Here is a 16,460-nt window from a genome sequence, read left to right as displayed (position 1 = left end):
TTCACTGATTTCGATGTCTTTGAAGCAGGCAGCTCAACTCTACACATGCACTCACCGGAGTGGGCAGGGTGCACTTCACAGTAGTGCTCCCAAGTACAGCCTGGCCCTGTGAGGGTCCCAAGATCCTAGGGGAAGCCAGACTGAGTCCCACGTCAGCTCTCCAACTACAGTGCCATCCTTCCCAAGCTCAAACACATGCCGTGAGACAATACTCCTTCCACTGATGGCCTTGCTTGTAGAACCTGCTCACCAAGAATAAATGAAAATATTGGTCCTAATTCTCCTCACACTTCCCTTACTGTAAAGTAACTCCACCGACACCACTCAAGTGCAATATTATAAGCTAGAGCACAATATTTTTTTGAGGGTGTTTCAGAGACTAACAGCAAAACATCTTCCCACGCTGCCTGTCTGCAACAAAGTGGGAAACTACACAGCAGCAGGGAACACTAATGGTGACACTGTCAAATGCACCCATTGCTTACAACTACGCAGAGAAGATGTGGTCCAGAAAATGATGGTTGCATATAAACTGGTTCTATTTTGAAATTGCGTTAGTTTCTGAAACACCCGAGTGTATTTAAATAGATTCCACAGAAAAGACCTCATCCTAAAAAATACATAGCAATGAGACCAGAATAAAATTTTAAAATGGAAAATCTCATCCCCGTTGCCCTTGGAAACCAGGCCCGTAAAAACCAAATTCAAATATAAAGTTGCCATGTGTAGCAGTGGACGTTACACAAGTGTCAAGGGGCCAAGAACAGAACTGGATCCATGAGAACCAAAAAGGGCAGGGCAGCTCAGACCAAAAAATGCTGTTTTGTGATGAGGACAATATGAATTAACGGAGAGAAGATTAATGAGTGTTACAGAGCTTTTTAATTACTAAAAAGTTGGAGCCAAATTGTCTTCAGTACACCGGTGCAACCAGATTTACCCGGCCACTGGGTTCAGATAAACACTGCTATTACTTTAATACAAGTAGTATTTTAAACGATGGAAAACCAACCTCAGATCAACTGATGTCTCCTGACCTTTTCACCAGTTCTCTCTCCCGACTGCAAGCATGGAAGGGACTTGCTTTAATTAATACAAGGTCTCTGCAGACCACTGGAGGTAATGGCACTTGTTTTCAGGTCATCTAGTCCTAATAGGCTCACACTGGGAGGTGATTTGCTATTAACTGACAGCAGAGATCAGTTAATGAGGGCTAAGGCCTCAGAATCCCAGGGAACAAAAAATTAAAGTTCCTTCTAAATTATTTTTTGTTTAAATAAAAAGATGTAGGATACTTATTTCAGAAAGTTTACTTTGATTGTTAGCACAGATACTTATGTAAAATCACTGCGTCTATAAAGCGCCCTACCCTTGCTCAGTAGAAGTTTCTCAGACCTCGCCTACAAGAAGGAAGCTGGTGTGCAGCAAGTGTGGGTGTGAATGTACAGTGTAAGTGCTACTTTATAGGAGCACCCTGGGAGGACAGTTAATGCTCACTAACACTAACGACTTGTCTTCATAGTCACATTAACAGGCAGTGAGCTAGGGTAAGTTTATAGCGTGCTAGTTGCTGCACACTGAATTTTCCATGTGGATACTCAATGTAGACAGCTAGATGACTTTCTCTCTTCTACATGGGCATAACGGGCGTACCTTGTTTATACCCCAAGTAACCCGAATCAAAACCTGGGGAAAAAAGAGGAGCAGGATAGCCCATTTCAGATGTGCTGCCACACAATGCAATTAGCCTGTGACTATAAAACTGTCCTGAAAAGTCTTAGCAAATTTTATCTTGCAACCTTCACAGGAATTTGAAGTGGGACAATGGGCTTGTAGTCTGTAGGACCCCTGCATAAAAGGCTTTTCCTTGGAGAAATGAATCATCTGTTTTTACTCTTAGAATTAAAGACTAAAAAAAGAAAAAAAGAAAAAAAAAAAAATCAGACAAGCAGTTTAATGCAGCACTAATCAGTCCTATCTAACATGGTGCTGATCAGTCCAGGGTATGACTTGCATCATAGCTTACATAAGGCCTACATGGCAATTAACTCAAATTAACCCAAAGTGTTAATTCAGATAATTCACAGGTACTTAACATGGGACAACGGACTTGTCAGTCTGCAAAGCCTGGGGTTTGTTGCAAAATAAAATGCTCAAATTCGAATCAAGCTGGTTGCCTGTGACCTTAACGTACCTTATCTTAATTCACTTTGTTCACAGAAGTTTAATGCAGTTTAACTAATCCACTTTAAACTCACACTTAGTCCACTGGGATTCATTTTAGTGAGCAACCCCATGTAGATGGCCCTGAACAGCTTGTCTGGCATGCCTTGGAGCCACAGGGCTTGAGTGTGCCCTAACCATGCCTCACTCTCCTGAGTTCCCGGCAGAGGCTACTCTGCACCTTTTGTGTGGTGGATTTGAGAATGGGCACTGGGGATGAGCTGGTATACCACTGAGTCTGGGCTGTGCCTGCAGCATGAGGTAGACAGGGTTTGCACAAGGGCAGGGGTGGGCAATTATTTGGGCTGGAGGGTCACAGGGAGTTTTGGTGAGCTGTTGTGGGCTGGGTCAGCACTTCCTCCCCAGTCAGCACCCCAACAACTCACCAAAACTCCCTAAGTGGCTCATGCTCGGCCAGATGGGCCATGGGCAAGCAGGGACGGGGCTGGGATCAGGACTGCAGGGCCATGAGGGCTGCGGCCTGAGGCAGACCCGTGATCTGTTCCCTCCATGTCCCTGCAATGAGTGCCGGTTCTGCAGGGAACAGATCACAGCTCTGTACCAGGCCCCGGTCTCGTGCTGTCACCACCCAGCAATCCCAGGGTCTCCACACAGGCATGGTGTGCTCAGCTGGGTGGATGGGATGGGGCTGTGGGCAGGCAGGGAGTGGCATCTGGGAGCAGGATGGGTGGGCAGTGCCGGGACTGGGACCGGGATCTTGGGCCTAGGGCCCAGGACAGAACCGTGATCTGCACCCAGCATACCCCTGCCTGTGGAACCGCTGCCCATTGCAGGGATGGGTGGGCAGCAGATTGCGTCTCTGCCTCGGGCCCTGCCCCCACAATCCCGCCCTGTGATTCTGGCCCTGCCAAATTAAATGCACTGCCTAGAGCCCAATACTCCAACTTATAAAGACCCTTTTGAATGCGGATCCTGTGCTCCAAAGTGCTTGCAAGCCTTCCCAGTTTTGTCATCTGTAGACTTGATCAGCAAACTCTTTATTGCTGCATCTGAGTCACCAATAAAAAAGTTAAAATGCACCAAACCCAGAACAGACCCTGCAGAACCCCACTTAAAACCTACTGCCGCTCTGACACGGATCCATTTGCAGTTATACTTTGGCTGTTGCGATTCTACCAATTATGCCTCTTGCCTAATGGTGCCAATTATGCGTCAAGCCCACTTCTTCAGTTTTACTTATGCAAGTGTCAGGTGAACTGTATCAAAGCCTAACCAAAGTTCAGGTAAATCATACTCCTCTCCTCATTCAAATGAATTACCCCAGCAAAGAGGGCAGGGCAGGGTGGCACCTCAGAGACTAACTGTTTTGGAGAGACTTGAACTTTACAAGCAACAACCTACTTTGTCAGATGAAGTAGGTTGTTACCCACAAAGGTTCATGCTTCTCTGAGCCAGTTAGTCTCCGAGGTGCCACCCTGCCCTATCTTCTGCCCCACTTCAGACTAACTCGGCAAATCTCTGTCCCCCCAGAGGAGGAGATCTAGCTGGTTTGCAATAATTTGTTTTCAGCAAACACATGCTGGCAGTTACTGATCACCTCTTCTGCCTCCAGGTGCTCACAAATTGATGGTTTTATAATTTGTTCCATGAAAACTTCCCAAGTATTGAAGTCAGGCTGACCAGTCAATAATTCCCCAGGCCTTCCTTCTTCCCTGTTTTAAAGATGGGCACCAATCTGGATAAGCTGTCTGTCATCCATGATTCTGTCAATATTATTGCCGGCAGTTCTGAGATTTCTTCAGCCAGCACCCTGGGGTGAATCTCATCAGGACCTGCCAACTGAAATCATTCAAATTTGTCAAAAGCTCTCTGACCTCTGCTTTCCTTATTCTGATCTGCGACCCTTCTCCTTCTTTGCCCATATTCATTTTGTTAGTTGTCTGGTTGCAGCTTACTTATTTAGTAGGTCTGGAGAGGTGCTGTCACTGGGACAGTCCAAGAAATGTAGGAGAAGCAAGGATTTTAATCTTTTAACGAATCAACATATAGTTGGGAGAACTACTGGACAAGCTTTCTGGCATCACGTGCGCTTCCTCAGCTCACTTCCTTCGCTATTTATTTATTTATTTTTGTAATGACTGAGGCTAACATAGTCATTAAGCAGCTCTGGCTTGAGTCACCCAATAATACCTCACCTTCCCTATTGAGTATGGGCCACATTTCTTTGGCCTTTCTTTTCTGAAATCCTTATAGGACCCCCTTCTTGTTTTCTTTAGCATCCCTTTCCACTTGTATCTCATTTTCTGCCTTTGCTTTCCTGCTTTTGCCTTGTAAGTTCTTGCTATTCCTTGGTATATACCTTTAGTGACTTCTCCTTCCTTGGACTGACTGCATGTTTTTTCTTCTGAATTTCAGGTAATTAAGAAGCAATGTACATATTCACATTAGTCTTCTGCAGTACTGATCTTGCCATTGTGTTTGAATAGCTTCTTGCTGAGCCTCCAATACTACACCCTTTAGAAACTGTCTTTCCTCCTGGACCCCTTCATCTTTCAGTCTGTACTCATGAGATCTGATCTAATCTATTATTTCTCTGAATGGGTTCTCTGCTCTTTTGAAGTCCAGCACCCATATTTTGACACTCTCATACTTTTTCCTTTCTTAGAACCATGAATTCTATCTTGCTGTGTTTGTTTCTTCTCAAATTTCATGTCACCTTCATGTTCACAGCCTGTTGCGTCTTATTTGTCAGAACGACATCCAAGACCGATAACCTCCTAGTTGTAGCCTCAACCTTCTGAAACTTAAAGTTGTCGTCCGTGCACGTTAAGAACTTAACAGACATTTCTGCTATATTAAGTTCCAACAGTTCTGAGGGAATTTAAATCTCCACAACAGTACTTTCTCATAAGTTTTAAATAGCCTTGTTACCTGCTTTACCTGGAATCATAGATTCATAGATTGTAGAGTCAGAAGGAACCACCAAGGATCATCGCGTCCCACCCTCTGCCCCGGCAGGAAAGAGGACCGAGGTCAGATGACCCCAGCCAAGTGACTATCAAGCCTCCTCTTGAAGACCTCCAAGTTAGGTGATAGCACCACCTCTCTTGGAAGCCTATTCCAGATTCTGGCCACCTTTACTGTAAAAAATGTCTTCCTAATGTCTAACCTGAATCTACTCTCCACTAGTTTGTAACCACTGTTCCTAGTTACTCCTCACTCTGGTAAATAGCACATCTCCAATTCCCTGTTGTCCTCCCTTAATAAACCTGTAGGCATCTACAAGGTCGCCCCTCAGCTGTCTCTTATGAAGGCTGAAGAGATCCAGATCCCTCAACCTCCCCGCGTAGGGTCTTTCACGGAGACCACTAATCATGTGAGTGGCCCTCCTCTGGACCCTCTCCAGATTCTCTGTGTCCCTCTTGAAGTGTAGCGCCCAAAACTGGACACAGTACTCCAGCTGCGGCTTTTCTAATGCCACATAGAGGGGGAGCATCACCTCCCTTGATCTGTTGGTCAGGCATCTGCTAATGCATGACAAGGTGCCGTTGGCCTTGTCGATGGCCTCATTACGCTGCCAGCTCATGTTCATCTTGGAGTCAGCTATGACTCCAAGATCTCTCTCAGCCACTTGATTCCTCAGCTGAATCAAGCATAGATCACATGCCTTTGAATGCAAGTATATATCAGATATCATATCAAGTATATATCATATGCTTTGAATTTAAGATGCACCCAAATTTTCTGAATCTCAATTTAAGTAAAAAAAATAAAACAGCAATTAAAGACATACGTACGAGAATGCAACCTCTTTGGGGCATAAGAAGATTTTTTAAAAGCTTTTTTTGCCTTTTTCCCTTTTTAAACTAAAATTTAAGATGCAGGACATTGTTAGAAGAAACATTTAATTCTAAGCAATGCATGTTATTTTTCAAGGAATACGACACATTTGTGACAATGCAATATCACCTAATTTTTCTGCAAAACTTATCCTGAAACAATGTATGCTATTCCAATAATAGGGGCTTTCCCACTAAGTTTCTGTAGCAACAAGTCATTGTTTCTTTACATACTAGGACTTCCAGATTTTTCTGCTTGTTCCTCATACCTCTTGCATTTGCATATATGCATTAAAGATACTTTGCAGTTTGCCTTGCCCATTTTCCTCCTGCACCTTTTTGCTGTACTAGCTCATCTTGAGAATTAGGCTCTCTCTCTCAGTCCTGGGCTCTTGACACTGAAGACAAGGTGCCAGTGGGTTTTCATCCCACCCCTATGGGACCTAGTTTAAAGCTCTCTTCAACAGGTTGGCCATATGATGCCTACAGATGATCTTCCCAATTTTTAGATCAAGCCCATCCTTTGACAGCTTTCCCAGAATGTCAGCTGTTATCAAAGGATCCAAAGCACTCCCATTAACAACATCTTTAAGGCTGGTGCTTACTTCCAGAATGCATTTGTCCCTTCCTGGGCCTTTCCCTTTAATGGGAAAAATGGATGAGAACACCCTCTGTGTCTCAAACTCCTTTATCTCCCTACCTCAAACCCTGTGGTTTCCTTTGATCCATTCAAGGTCATTTCTGGCAGTATCACTGGCTCCCATGAAGACAAGCATGAAAGGGTAAGGTGAGGGATGGATGGAGGAGGTCCGGCAATCTTTTCTTCAGGTCCTGAATTCAAGCTTCAGGCAAGCAGCACACCTCACCAGACTCCAGGTCTGGGCATCAGATGGGTTCCCTCTCCCCCTCAGGACAGACTGCCCTGTCCTCTGGTGTGGTGAGCATAAAGCCCCTCTCCTTAGCATTATACAATTCCAGCCTTCTAGTTTGTGGGGTATGTTTCTGGTCCCTGTAATGTATTAGTATTTCCAATTCACAGAAGCTGAAAGCAGTTGCTACCCCTTTCTGTGTCTCCCAAGATCTGGTAACGCTTGTTCCATGGGTCACATGAAGCCCCTTGTCTTCCTTGCTCTTCATCTTGTTCTGCACCATCCTCTCATGACTCTTATGCAGGAAGTCTTTATTCTCTCCCACAGTGCCCAAGATAGTTATGCCTCCAATCCTTACCCTCTTCCCTCAGATATAATCCCCAACTTGCCTTCAGGGAGAAATACAAACATGGCCCATTCCATGAAATCCTCTTTGTTCTCTTTCTTCCTTTGATGCCTCTTAGTAAGAGGAAGGAGAAAACTCTCAGTCTTTCCCTGCTTCTTCCTCAGACAAACTTGGTCATCACCCACCAGGCAATGATTTCCATACCTTAGATGAATAGAGGCCTGGAAGTATTTTTTCCTCTTCTATCTGAGGCTCTGAAGCAAGCTAAAGTAACTGCCTAAAGTAATGTTATGCTATCTCTATTGAAAGGTCCTTGGCCTTTCCCCCCAAAATGTAACCCCACAAAAGCCAATGCCAGATGTTGAGAACAATAAGGTATTATAAATTCTCCTAGCACATTACCTGCCCAGTACCAATGTTCTCTCCCTCTTTGTGGTGAGCCAAGATCAACATAATGAGCAAGTCGAATCTCCTACTGTAAAAATTCACTTACTCCTTATGAGGGCAGACATCAGGCAGGCATGTGAACCACTGAGAGCTCCCGCACAGTTTGGAAATCCCATTTGCTCAAAGCCAACTCTTAGAGGTGGGGTTTAGCAATCTTCATCAAGTTGTTGCTGTGGTTTACTCACAACTGAGTCGCACAACACCAGCAACTACCTTGCCAATGCCAAACTGTTAAGACACTGGTTGGTAGCAGTCTGGAACCCACTTTGAGCTGGCGGCAGCTAGCCATTCCTGGCCTCATATGCTTTCCTTCATCCATGCATCCTGGCACGCCAGGACCAGAGCAAGTTCCTTGTACAGCTCTGTGGAGATTGCCTGCAGAAGTTCTGAAGCCAGTGCTGGTTACCCCAAGTTTAGTCCCACCACCTCTCCACTCTTGTGGTCCTGCTTCAGCACTGTGGGTCAGGGTAGGGAGATTCACTCTCTTAAAATCCACATCAGCTGTCTCAACTCTTACCATTTCTGCCTGCAGCCAGTGACCTCAGCAAAGCCTGCCAGTTTCTCAAGGTGGCGAAGCTGCTGCCAAAATGCCTTCTACCATGCCTCGTTCTCTCTATCTGTCCCCTGTTGCCAAGATGCGAGTTGCATTAATGCCAGCACAAAGGAACAACCTGTTATCCTGAGAGGGATAGGCCACAAACAGCAATGCAGAGTGCCAAGCCAGAATCACTGAAGTGTACTGAGCTGGCAGGCTAAGAACACTTCTACAGTGCAGCCTAGGAAGGTCAGACAACTTCTCCCATAATCTAGTGCAAAATAATTCAGAGGGCATCACTGCTTAGTGAAGCACCAAGAGGAAGTCCTAGCACTTCACCCATCATCGTGCAGCACCAAAGCAGACATGGTGACCTTGCGGAGTAACAGCATCCTAGATTAACCGAGGTGGTCAGACATAGGTTAACTGTCTAGTGAAGAGATACATGGTAAAGAAGTTATTAGGAAGTTTAACACAGTAGATTCTGCCTTCCAGTCCCAACAACTCCAAAGGCCTTTATCAACTCTACATCCCATCCTGATGCCCTCATTCAGGTGAGCTTGATACCAAAGTCTGAACACAGGACTTTTATGCAGTACTTTAGAAAAAGGCCATTTTTACTGGGAAGGGTGGAAGCCTGCTGGCAGCTGCTTAAGAGCAAGAAGTGGGGAGATGTTTCAGCTGGGACAAGGAAATAACTTTTCCTTACAGGAGGTGCTATGTGATCTCTAGCGTTTAAGTGGCAGGGTGGAGGGAGATCTTGGGTGTTTTAGGGTTTACTTGAAAGTCCACCATGAAAAGCAAAATAGTGGAATTCTTTCTGAAAATGTTCTTACTTGATTTGAGGTAAGAACCTGAGGATTTGAACTTGTGCATCTTGGGAGACTAAAAATGATAAATCCAGTGGTTAAACCCTGATATCAGGGGCGTGTGTTCTTAAGGTTTTGTCCTTATTGCAGCTGTAACGCCAATTATAATTGAAGCATTGCCCTTAGCTCAAACTCTGTCCATATGCAAAACCCTTTGGACATGTGATGGTGCTTCCTAACCTGGGTCAGCTAGTCTGTTAGTGGAGCAGAGGTTGAGTTAGCACAGCAGATAACACAATTATTTCTTGAAGCCCATATTATTTTCTGGCATTGTCAACTCTTACTTGAAGCTGGTTAACCTGACAGGGGCTGACTCAAGCATAGGTAAACTTGAGTTAATTTGGCAGAAATACAAGTAGTGTGTAATTCAGAAAGCAAGTACTAAAAACTATTTTTATCCATTGGAAGAAGACCTGTGCTGTTGCAAAGCTTGGTCATACATGGGCAGAAAGCCCTGACAGCTGAAACTTTTCTTCACATTCATCCTAAATCAAATCTATTACATGAAACACATTTGCCATTTCAAATACAGCAGTTCCCAAAAAACATTGCAGTGTTAATACTTGGGGGAAGTTACTATTTTAAGAAAGATGTATAAATATGTATTTAAAGCGTTACCCACGGCTATTGAGACAGCACTTATGACAGCTCCCAAGTAGCCCTGGATGAACTTGGATGTCGGAGAAGGCTTTGGAAAAAAGAAAAAACATAGTTTCAACACAGAGTTTGGGCTATTTAAATAAATATGACATTTCTCAATTAAAACAAAAAAGTTAGTTTCATTCTGCCACACCTGCTACATCACATGTGGCTCCGTTAGCTAGTAGGAAGGCAAAAACAAGAGGATTTGCCACCTAATGAAATAAGTTAAAGGGCTTGGAAAAACACCTAACACGAGAAACTTCTTCACTTTTTATCCTGGGAATGTTATCTGTAAGTGTATTGTTAAATAGAAGAGATGCTAACATGATTACAACAAAGCCATTTGACTGAACTATTAGTCCTCTGTCGGTTATCTTGACTTGAAAACTCTTTTCAACATCAACATTTCATGCACAGATCAGATGGCTTCTAACACAGCTTCATATCTTATGACATTGTGAAAATTGATGCAACACCATAAAAACTTGGTGTGGAAGAACCAGGAGCTAGTTATGAAGCAGGTGACAGGGATCTCTCTAGCACGGTAAACTGAGGAAAGTACTTATCCCCCAAGTCCTACTCAAGGGTCATATGTGCAATTGTGTGGTCTTTTCTTCCCCCAAAAAGTCCAAGTTAAGGGATTTATTTTTTCTTTACTAGAGGCTAAGCTAGGCCTGACTGGCAAGAAATGACTTCTCTACTGGCTCAATCCAATGGCAAAGAGCAGTTTGAGACAGGACACTGGTCTGCCCTGCAGAAGAACAAGATCTTAAAAAAAAAAAACCCCAAAGACTCATCCACACAAACTGATGACTAGGATAAATACTGGAGAAGAGAGGTCTGCCATCTGGAAGAAGCCCAGCCACCCCACTTTTAAACATTCTTCAGAAAAGAGCATTTGTAACTGTATGGTCACGGGATACCAACACACTTCGTCTGAAAACTTTGTCCAGGAAATATTCCTCTAGGAAAAGGGACAGGCAGACTAAGGAGCCTTTCAGCACTTCCCAGGGATAGTCATCCTGCTGCCACATGCTCGAAACCTGTGTGAAGGAGCAGATGGACTACCACTGGCTCATCCTAGCAGGTGGTTCTTGTTGGCTGGCTGGGTTAACAAGACTGATTCAAGTATCTCTGAGCAGAGGCAACCAGGGTCTGGAACCAAGGTCTCCAAATCTGGAGGAAGATTGTTACATTACTTGAGTTAGGCATAATATCAAACCCCTGAAGGAGGTAAGTTAGGACCTGCAAGGTCTGGAAGAGGGAAGCTATGCACATCACAAAAGTCCATCCAAGCCTAGCAGGTCACTGGGCTAGTGTTGTTAAGATGCGTACTTCCACAGCCAAAACTACACCAGGAAGCAATAAGGCTAGCATGTTGCTTGCATCACCTGGCACCCTTGTATAGGTAGATCAACTGGGGAAAGGAGTCATGAGTCCAGAGGCATGGTGAGTCCAGAGGTACCCAACTAGTACCCAACCCAAACTTTATCAAGGTCCCTTACATGTTACATTTTTCCAATGGAGGGCAGCCTAGGAGACTGCACAATCAGGCTGAGTCACCATGCAGCTAACTTGCCAAGCTACTGATAATACCCTGTGGGCTACAGGTTACAAAACCTGCTTTAACAACTTTCCCACTGAGCTCCTATTCAGAGCAGAGCAGAGCAGACTTCTGCCTGTATCACCTGAATTCAGACCAGTAACTCCCTGCTACTCTGATTCAAATTTCTCTGTGCTAATATTTAGGATGCTTTGTAGACTGGAGCAAGGCAAAACCAAGGACTAGACTGAAAACACAACACTCGTTTTACTTATCAGATAGACTCTTCAACTTTAAAGTGTCATTATAAGAGATTAAAGGGCAATTTATAAATCCCTGTGAGCACCTACCCTGAAGTTCCAGATTTATGCTTTTATCATTACAACAGATCAGACCCATTGCAAACTGCACGTGCAGAGACTGCTCACCTTTGTTGCATTTCGGTTTGCATAGTTGACACATGCATTGTGGCTCTGGTTCAACCACTGAAAAGGAAACAAAAGGAGATGGGAGAAATAAAACAACTGTTTACAGAAGGGAAAAATGAATGCACCAGCATCCCTACCACTGCTGCAAAAAACCCAAACGATACACACACAGACAGGAAATTCTATCTTATCCAATTATACCCCCTACTGGGGCAGGGATATATTTTGTTACCCAAGCCAGAGAATTCAGTTATACATCTGTGATGGTGAAGAGAGGAAAATTAATTGCAGACATGTGCATTATTCTCCCTCCACACATGCGTGCACACACTCCTCCCTCACTGACGTGTTTTTAAGGTGTTGTGCCTATTTGGGGTCTCACCTGATGTTCTTTCAAGTCAAGGGGAGCCTTTCAACCAATTACAATCGACAACAGATCAGATGCTAATTATAGTACTGGTTAAGCGGGACACTGTCAGATAGTTTAGATGCTGAAGTGAAGCTTTTATTAAAGGTTTACAAAGTCGCCTACTCACAGGAGCTTTCCTCTTGCACTTAAAATACCAAAGAAACCCAGTAAGCTTAAGTTCAACTTCCTATTGAAGCAAGGGTAAAATAATGGCTTTGTGCTATTATTTACTGCTGTTCTTGCAGTAAACCCAAGAGGGTCCAACAGACTCCAGAGTCCTGCTGTGCTAAGCACTGTACATACAGGTAGTGAAACATGTCCACAGCTATCTTTTTCTTGAGGGATAGAAACTCATGCCTTCTAGATGGAGCTCTGAATGGAATAAAAAGGCTCATCTCTCATTTCTCTGTGGACCATTGGCCAGTGTCCCCTTGCCCCTATTAACTATCCGATGCCCACTCCTGACATTATGCCTTCTATTCTGCAATTCACACTGTCTTTGGACTTTCCCTTGTTACAAGCACTAAATTTGCACGCACAAGAAAACAGACCCAACTAATATTTAAATGTTATGATAAAAAGTGATCTAGCACTGGAAAGATCAAAATCTTCTTTAAAACTCCCTTTCCTTTTATGCATTTAGCATCAATGCTGTGTAGTGACTTCAGACTGTTCTTCCTGCTCTGTTCTAGTAAATACCTTCTGGAAATGGCAGGATAGGACAACAAGCAACCAGTTCTTTAACCATTCATTAAACTCAGTGGCTCTCAAACTGTGGGGACGTTTGTTCAGGGATCACAAAGGGCTCTCTATTTGCTATTTCAGGCTCGTCTAACTGATATTTCCATCCTCATCTTCATTGCCTGCAATCACAGGAAAGTAGTGCCATGTTCCTGAATTGAGGTGCTTTATCCACAGCAGAAGTTGTGAATGAAAAGAACTTGGGTTCTTTTCACATGGCAGGAACCACAAGTAATACACTTCAGTTGAAGAGTACGATACCACTGGCGCTTGTCCAGCTAATGGCCAGGACCTAAAAGGAAAGAAAGGCTTCAAAAGCAGTTACATGAGAGCAGACATTGACAGAGAAAGGCCATATTGGGTAAAGCAATATTGGTGATCTGAAAGCACTACCAGCAAACTTTTCACATCAAGAAACCCGTGGGATACTAGAATTCATCCTGTTTGTTTAAAAATATATAAATATATGAGATACTTTTTGCCAATAGAAACCGACTCTGCTCTGGTGTCCACATGCATCTTTGCTGGTCTCTACTTATCGGACACTGTAGGAGAGGTCCAGAGGCAGTGGGAGCTCGTAAGAAACCCTCCAAACAGTGGGAACCGAGTTTCAAGAACCCAAGGGAAAGCCCTGGAGCAGTCACAGTGCAAAAGCTCTATGACATCTACCAGTCAGCTCAAATACATAAAATGGGTCCAAGTTTTGCCTCATCCTCTTCCTACCTTAAGCAGCCTTTATAATGGGGATAGCTCTGTACTCCACTCCCTGGCTCCGCTGTCTCTGGAGAAGGCTGACTAATGTCCTTCTGGGCTCTTCAGGGGGCACCTGGATGGCTGCTCCCCCATTTGCAGTTGCCAGAGGGTCAGGCAGTCAGGCCCAGGCCCTACTTCTGGGGGATAGCTACTGAAGGGAAGGCATTGTGAGCATCCCTTTCCTTCAGCAAGAGTGGGACTCAAAAAGGCTTCAGTGGGTCCCATTGTTGCTGCTCCGATGACTGCTTATTTCAGTCTGGGGCCTGATATGCCCTGGACTGCAACGTGCATATTCAAGGTGCTGTGGTTAAAGTATTGTCAATTCAGGTGCATGGGGCTGCTCTTCTTCAGCTGCTGCTCAGAACCTGGGAAACAAGACCAAAGAAAAGAGAGAAAAGGGGAAAGAAACAGAAAGGAGTCAGAAAAGGGGAACAGAAAGGGGCCAAAACAGAGAATCAAAAAGCTAATGGTGAGGCAGGGCAGAGGAAGAAAAAAAATGCAGGGGATGAGGGGAGCAGAGGGAGAAAACACCACTGGAAGAGAAAAATAAGTTCTCTCTTTGGGAAGTCTGGTATCCCTCATGCTTTTTGTTTTATAAAACAGAGAGGGCACCTGAAATTCAATGTGAGGACTCCCAAAATGAACCTCGGATGCTAATGCTGTGACTTGAGGCCATGCGGTTTGACGGTGGGTCCAGCAGGTCATCATGACTAGCAAGTTTGAGAACCACTGAGAGAACTGCAACTCCCTAAGTGTGATCCAGGCTGTCACAGTTGCGGGCTACAGCCCTTCCCCTCTCTTGTTGGCCAGCTCTGCATCTGGTCACATCTGAGGAACCAGACACAAAATCTGACAGTCTGTCACGCAGCTAGAATCCTACATTTCACATGCCAAACTCTGCTGCTGTGCAAGTGCATGTAATCACCAATGAAGTCGGTGTGGCTCTATAAATTGGCCTCTCATGCTCCTGCAGACCGCTGATTTTTTTTTTAAATACTCTTTTCAGTTCCAAATAAAGATTGTGCCATCCTTCCTTCCATTGAGTAGCTGCACTGAGGACTGCCACTGATTTTCCCGAGACTTACTGTACAGTATGTTGCTGCGAGTAAGAAAAACTGGCCTTTTATGCGATTCTCAAAAAGGTCCTGTGCTCCCAATCAGAGCCCTGGCTAAGAAAAGAACCTTTTGTGTTCCTAAGAAATACAAGATTTTCCCTTGACTCTGCAAAGGGACTGGCAGGAGAGGGAGGAGGTGGGGATTGATATCAGTGGGATGTGCTCACATAAGAATATGATTAAGGACTACTCCTCTAAGTAAGAGTACCACTGCTTCACTGAAAATCAATGGCTGTTTTGCAGTTGACTTCAGCAGGCATTGGACTAAACAGCAAGTCCTCGGGGATAACAGCAGTAGGAGCTGCAAACAAATATACACGTCTCTAGCCGTAGTGCTATTAAAGTCGCACACCATACAAGACCTGGCTTTAGCTGTTGAAAGCATGTGGTCATAATCTACTGTGCTCAAATTAAAACCTACAAAATCCGAGTATTGCTCGTATATTCAGACTAGACCTCAATGCCGTGGCACTTAATGCCATGCCTCACTTCAATAAACAAAAAATTTTAACCAAGCAAAACCAGCTTCTAACTGGATGTATTCACTGTTTCAAAGGAACAGGGGACTGCAACGGGCCTTCCAGGTCATTAAGGCCAGCCCTTGCTTTCGCAGGCATTCATTTGTCCAACAGGAGCTACAAGAGCCTCTACGTCAGCCCCTACCTCACAGTGCAGACACAAAGCACCCATCCGAAGACCTATGGCACGTTACATGTTAAGGACAAGAGAGACAAGGGCACTGGCAGAGAATATTAGGGGAAAATATTCTCAGTTGATCCTAAGAAAGGGATCACACCCTGACATGCCCTATGTCACAGAGGAAGATAAGAAAGAAACATCAGTGGCCCCTAAACTGGGATATTTACTGTGGCTAAAATGCTCTCCCCCTGCCACAGGCACAGAAAAACTAAGTGAAAAACTTACTGCAAAATATTAGCCAAGGCCCCACCTGTCTCCTGTACTGTACTAAGCAGGCAGGACTGGCAAGGAACTCAGCTCTAGAGTCCCTTACATGTATGGCCCAGAGTGACCTCTGAAGACCTACTGTATTAGAGACCTCTTAGGACCCCCCAGCCCTGTAGATGAGTTTTGTCCAAAGTATATACAATCTGGAGCCAGATCTACCTGCCAAAACATCTCCCAGAACAGCAGAGGTGGTAGCAACCAGGGTCTAATCCTCAATGGATATTGCACCTGGTGTCATCATTTTCACCTGGGTGAAGCACAGGTAAAACGCGGCCCTTTACATTTAGTTCCATGTGACACACAACCTTTGCAAAGGTGTAAATGATGACACAAGTGGCAGGCCAGGCCAGGCCCCAGGGGTTTTATTTGCAGCATACTTTCCTCCTACCCCAAAGTTTCCAATTACATCCAGCCATATCCTCTTCTTATTAACTAGGACGCTCTTGATGGAGAAGGGTAATCAGGAATGTGCCTTAGACAAATGGTCTTGATTTTGGGGGGCCATGCCGCAGATGCAATTCAACGATGCTTTTGTTTTTGTTACGTAGTCCGTAGACTCAATGCTGCGGCAGAAGATTGTTACCTGCCAAAAAACAGTGGATGCCAGCGTCTGGTTTGGCAAGAGAAGACCAACAACCTGGAAAACACGGAAAAAAAAAAAAGTAGCAGCACAAATACACCACCAGTTTCCTCCCTGTGCTTTCTATACATTAAAACAATGAGTTTCCTTCTAAGAAAATGGAAAATCTATCTGGTCTTTCAGTATTTATGAGC

At 44.5% G+C, this 16,460-nt stretch overlaps 1 protein-coding gene across 5 annotated transcripts in view; it reads right to left on the bottom strand.

Moving 5' to 3' along the window:
• Positions 1 to 16,460, bottom strand: part of SFXN5 (sideroflexin 5) — a 211,271-nt gene that overhangs the window by 121,078 nt on the left and 73,733 nt on the right. For all 5 annotated transcript variants that reach the window (XM_090035125.1, XM_090035126.1, XM_090035128.1 and 2 more), the window contains exons 7-9: positions 16,270 to 16,323; positions 11,703 to 11,759; positions 9,712 to 9,777 (exon numbers count right to left, since the gene is read on the bottom strand). In XM_090035125.1, the coding sequence (XP_089891251.1) occupies positions 9,712 to 9,777; positions 11,703 to 11,759; positions 16,270 to 16,323 (177 nt within the window). The remainder of the gene's footprint in view (positions 1 to 9,711; positions 9,778 to 11,702; positions 11,760 to 16,269; positions 16,324 to 16,460) is intronic.

The sequence above is a fragment of the Crocodylus siamensis genome, chromosome 2 (genome assembly GCF_052110815.1).
Source record: "Crocodylus siamensis isolate JL-2025a chromosome 2, ASM5211081v1, whole genome shotgun sequence".
NCBI classification, from domain to species: domain Eukaryota; kingdom Metazoa; phylum Chordata; order Crocodylia; family Crocodylidae; genus Crocodylus; species Crocodylus siamensis.
This window is presented reverse-complemented; position numbering and strand designations above follow the sequence as displayed.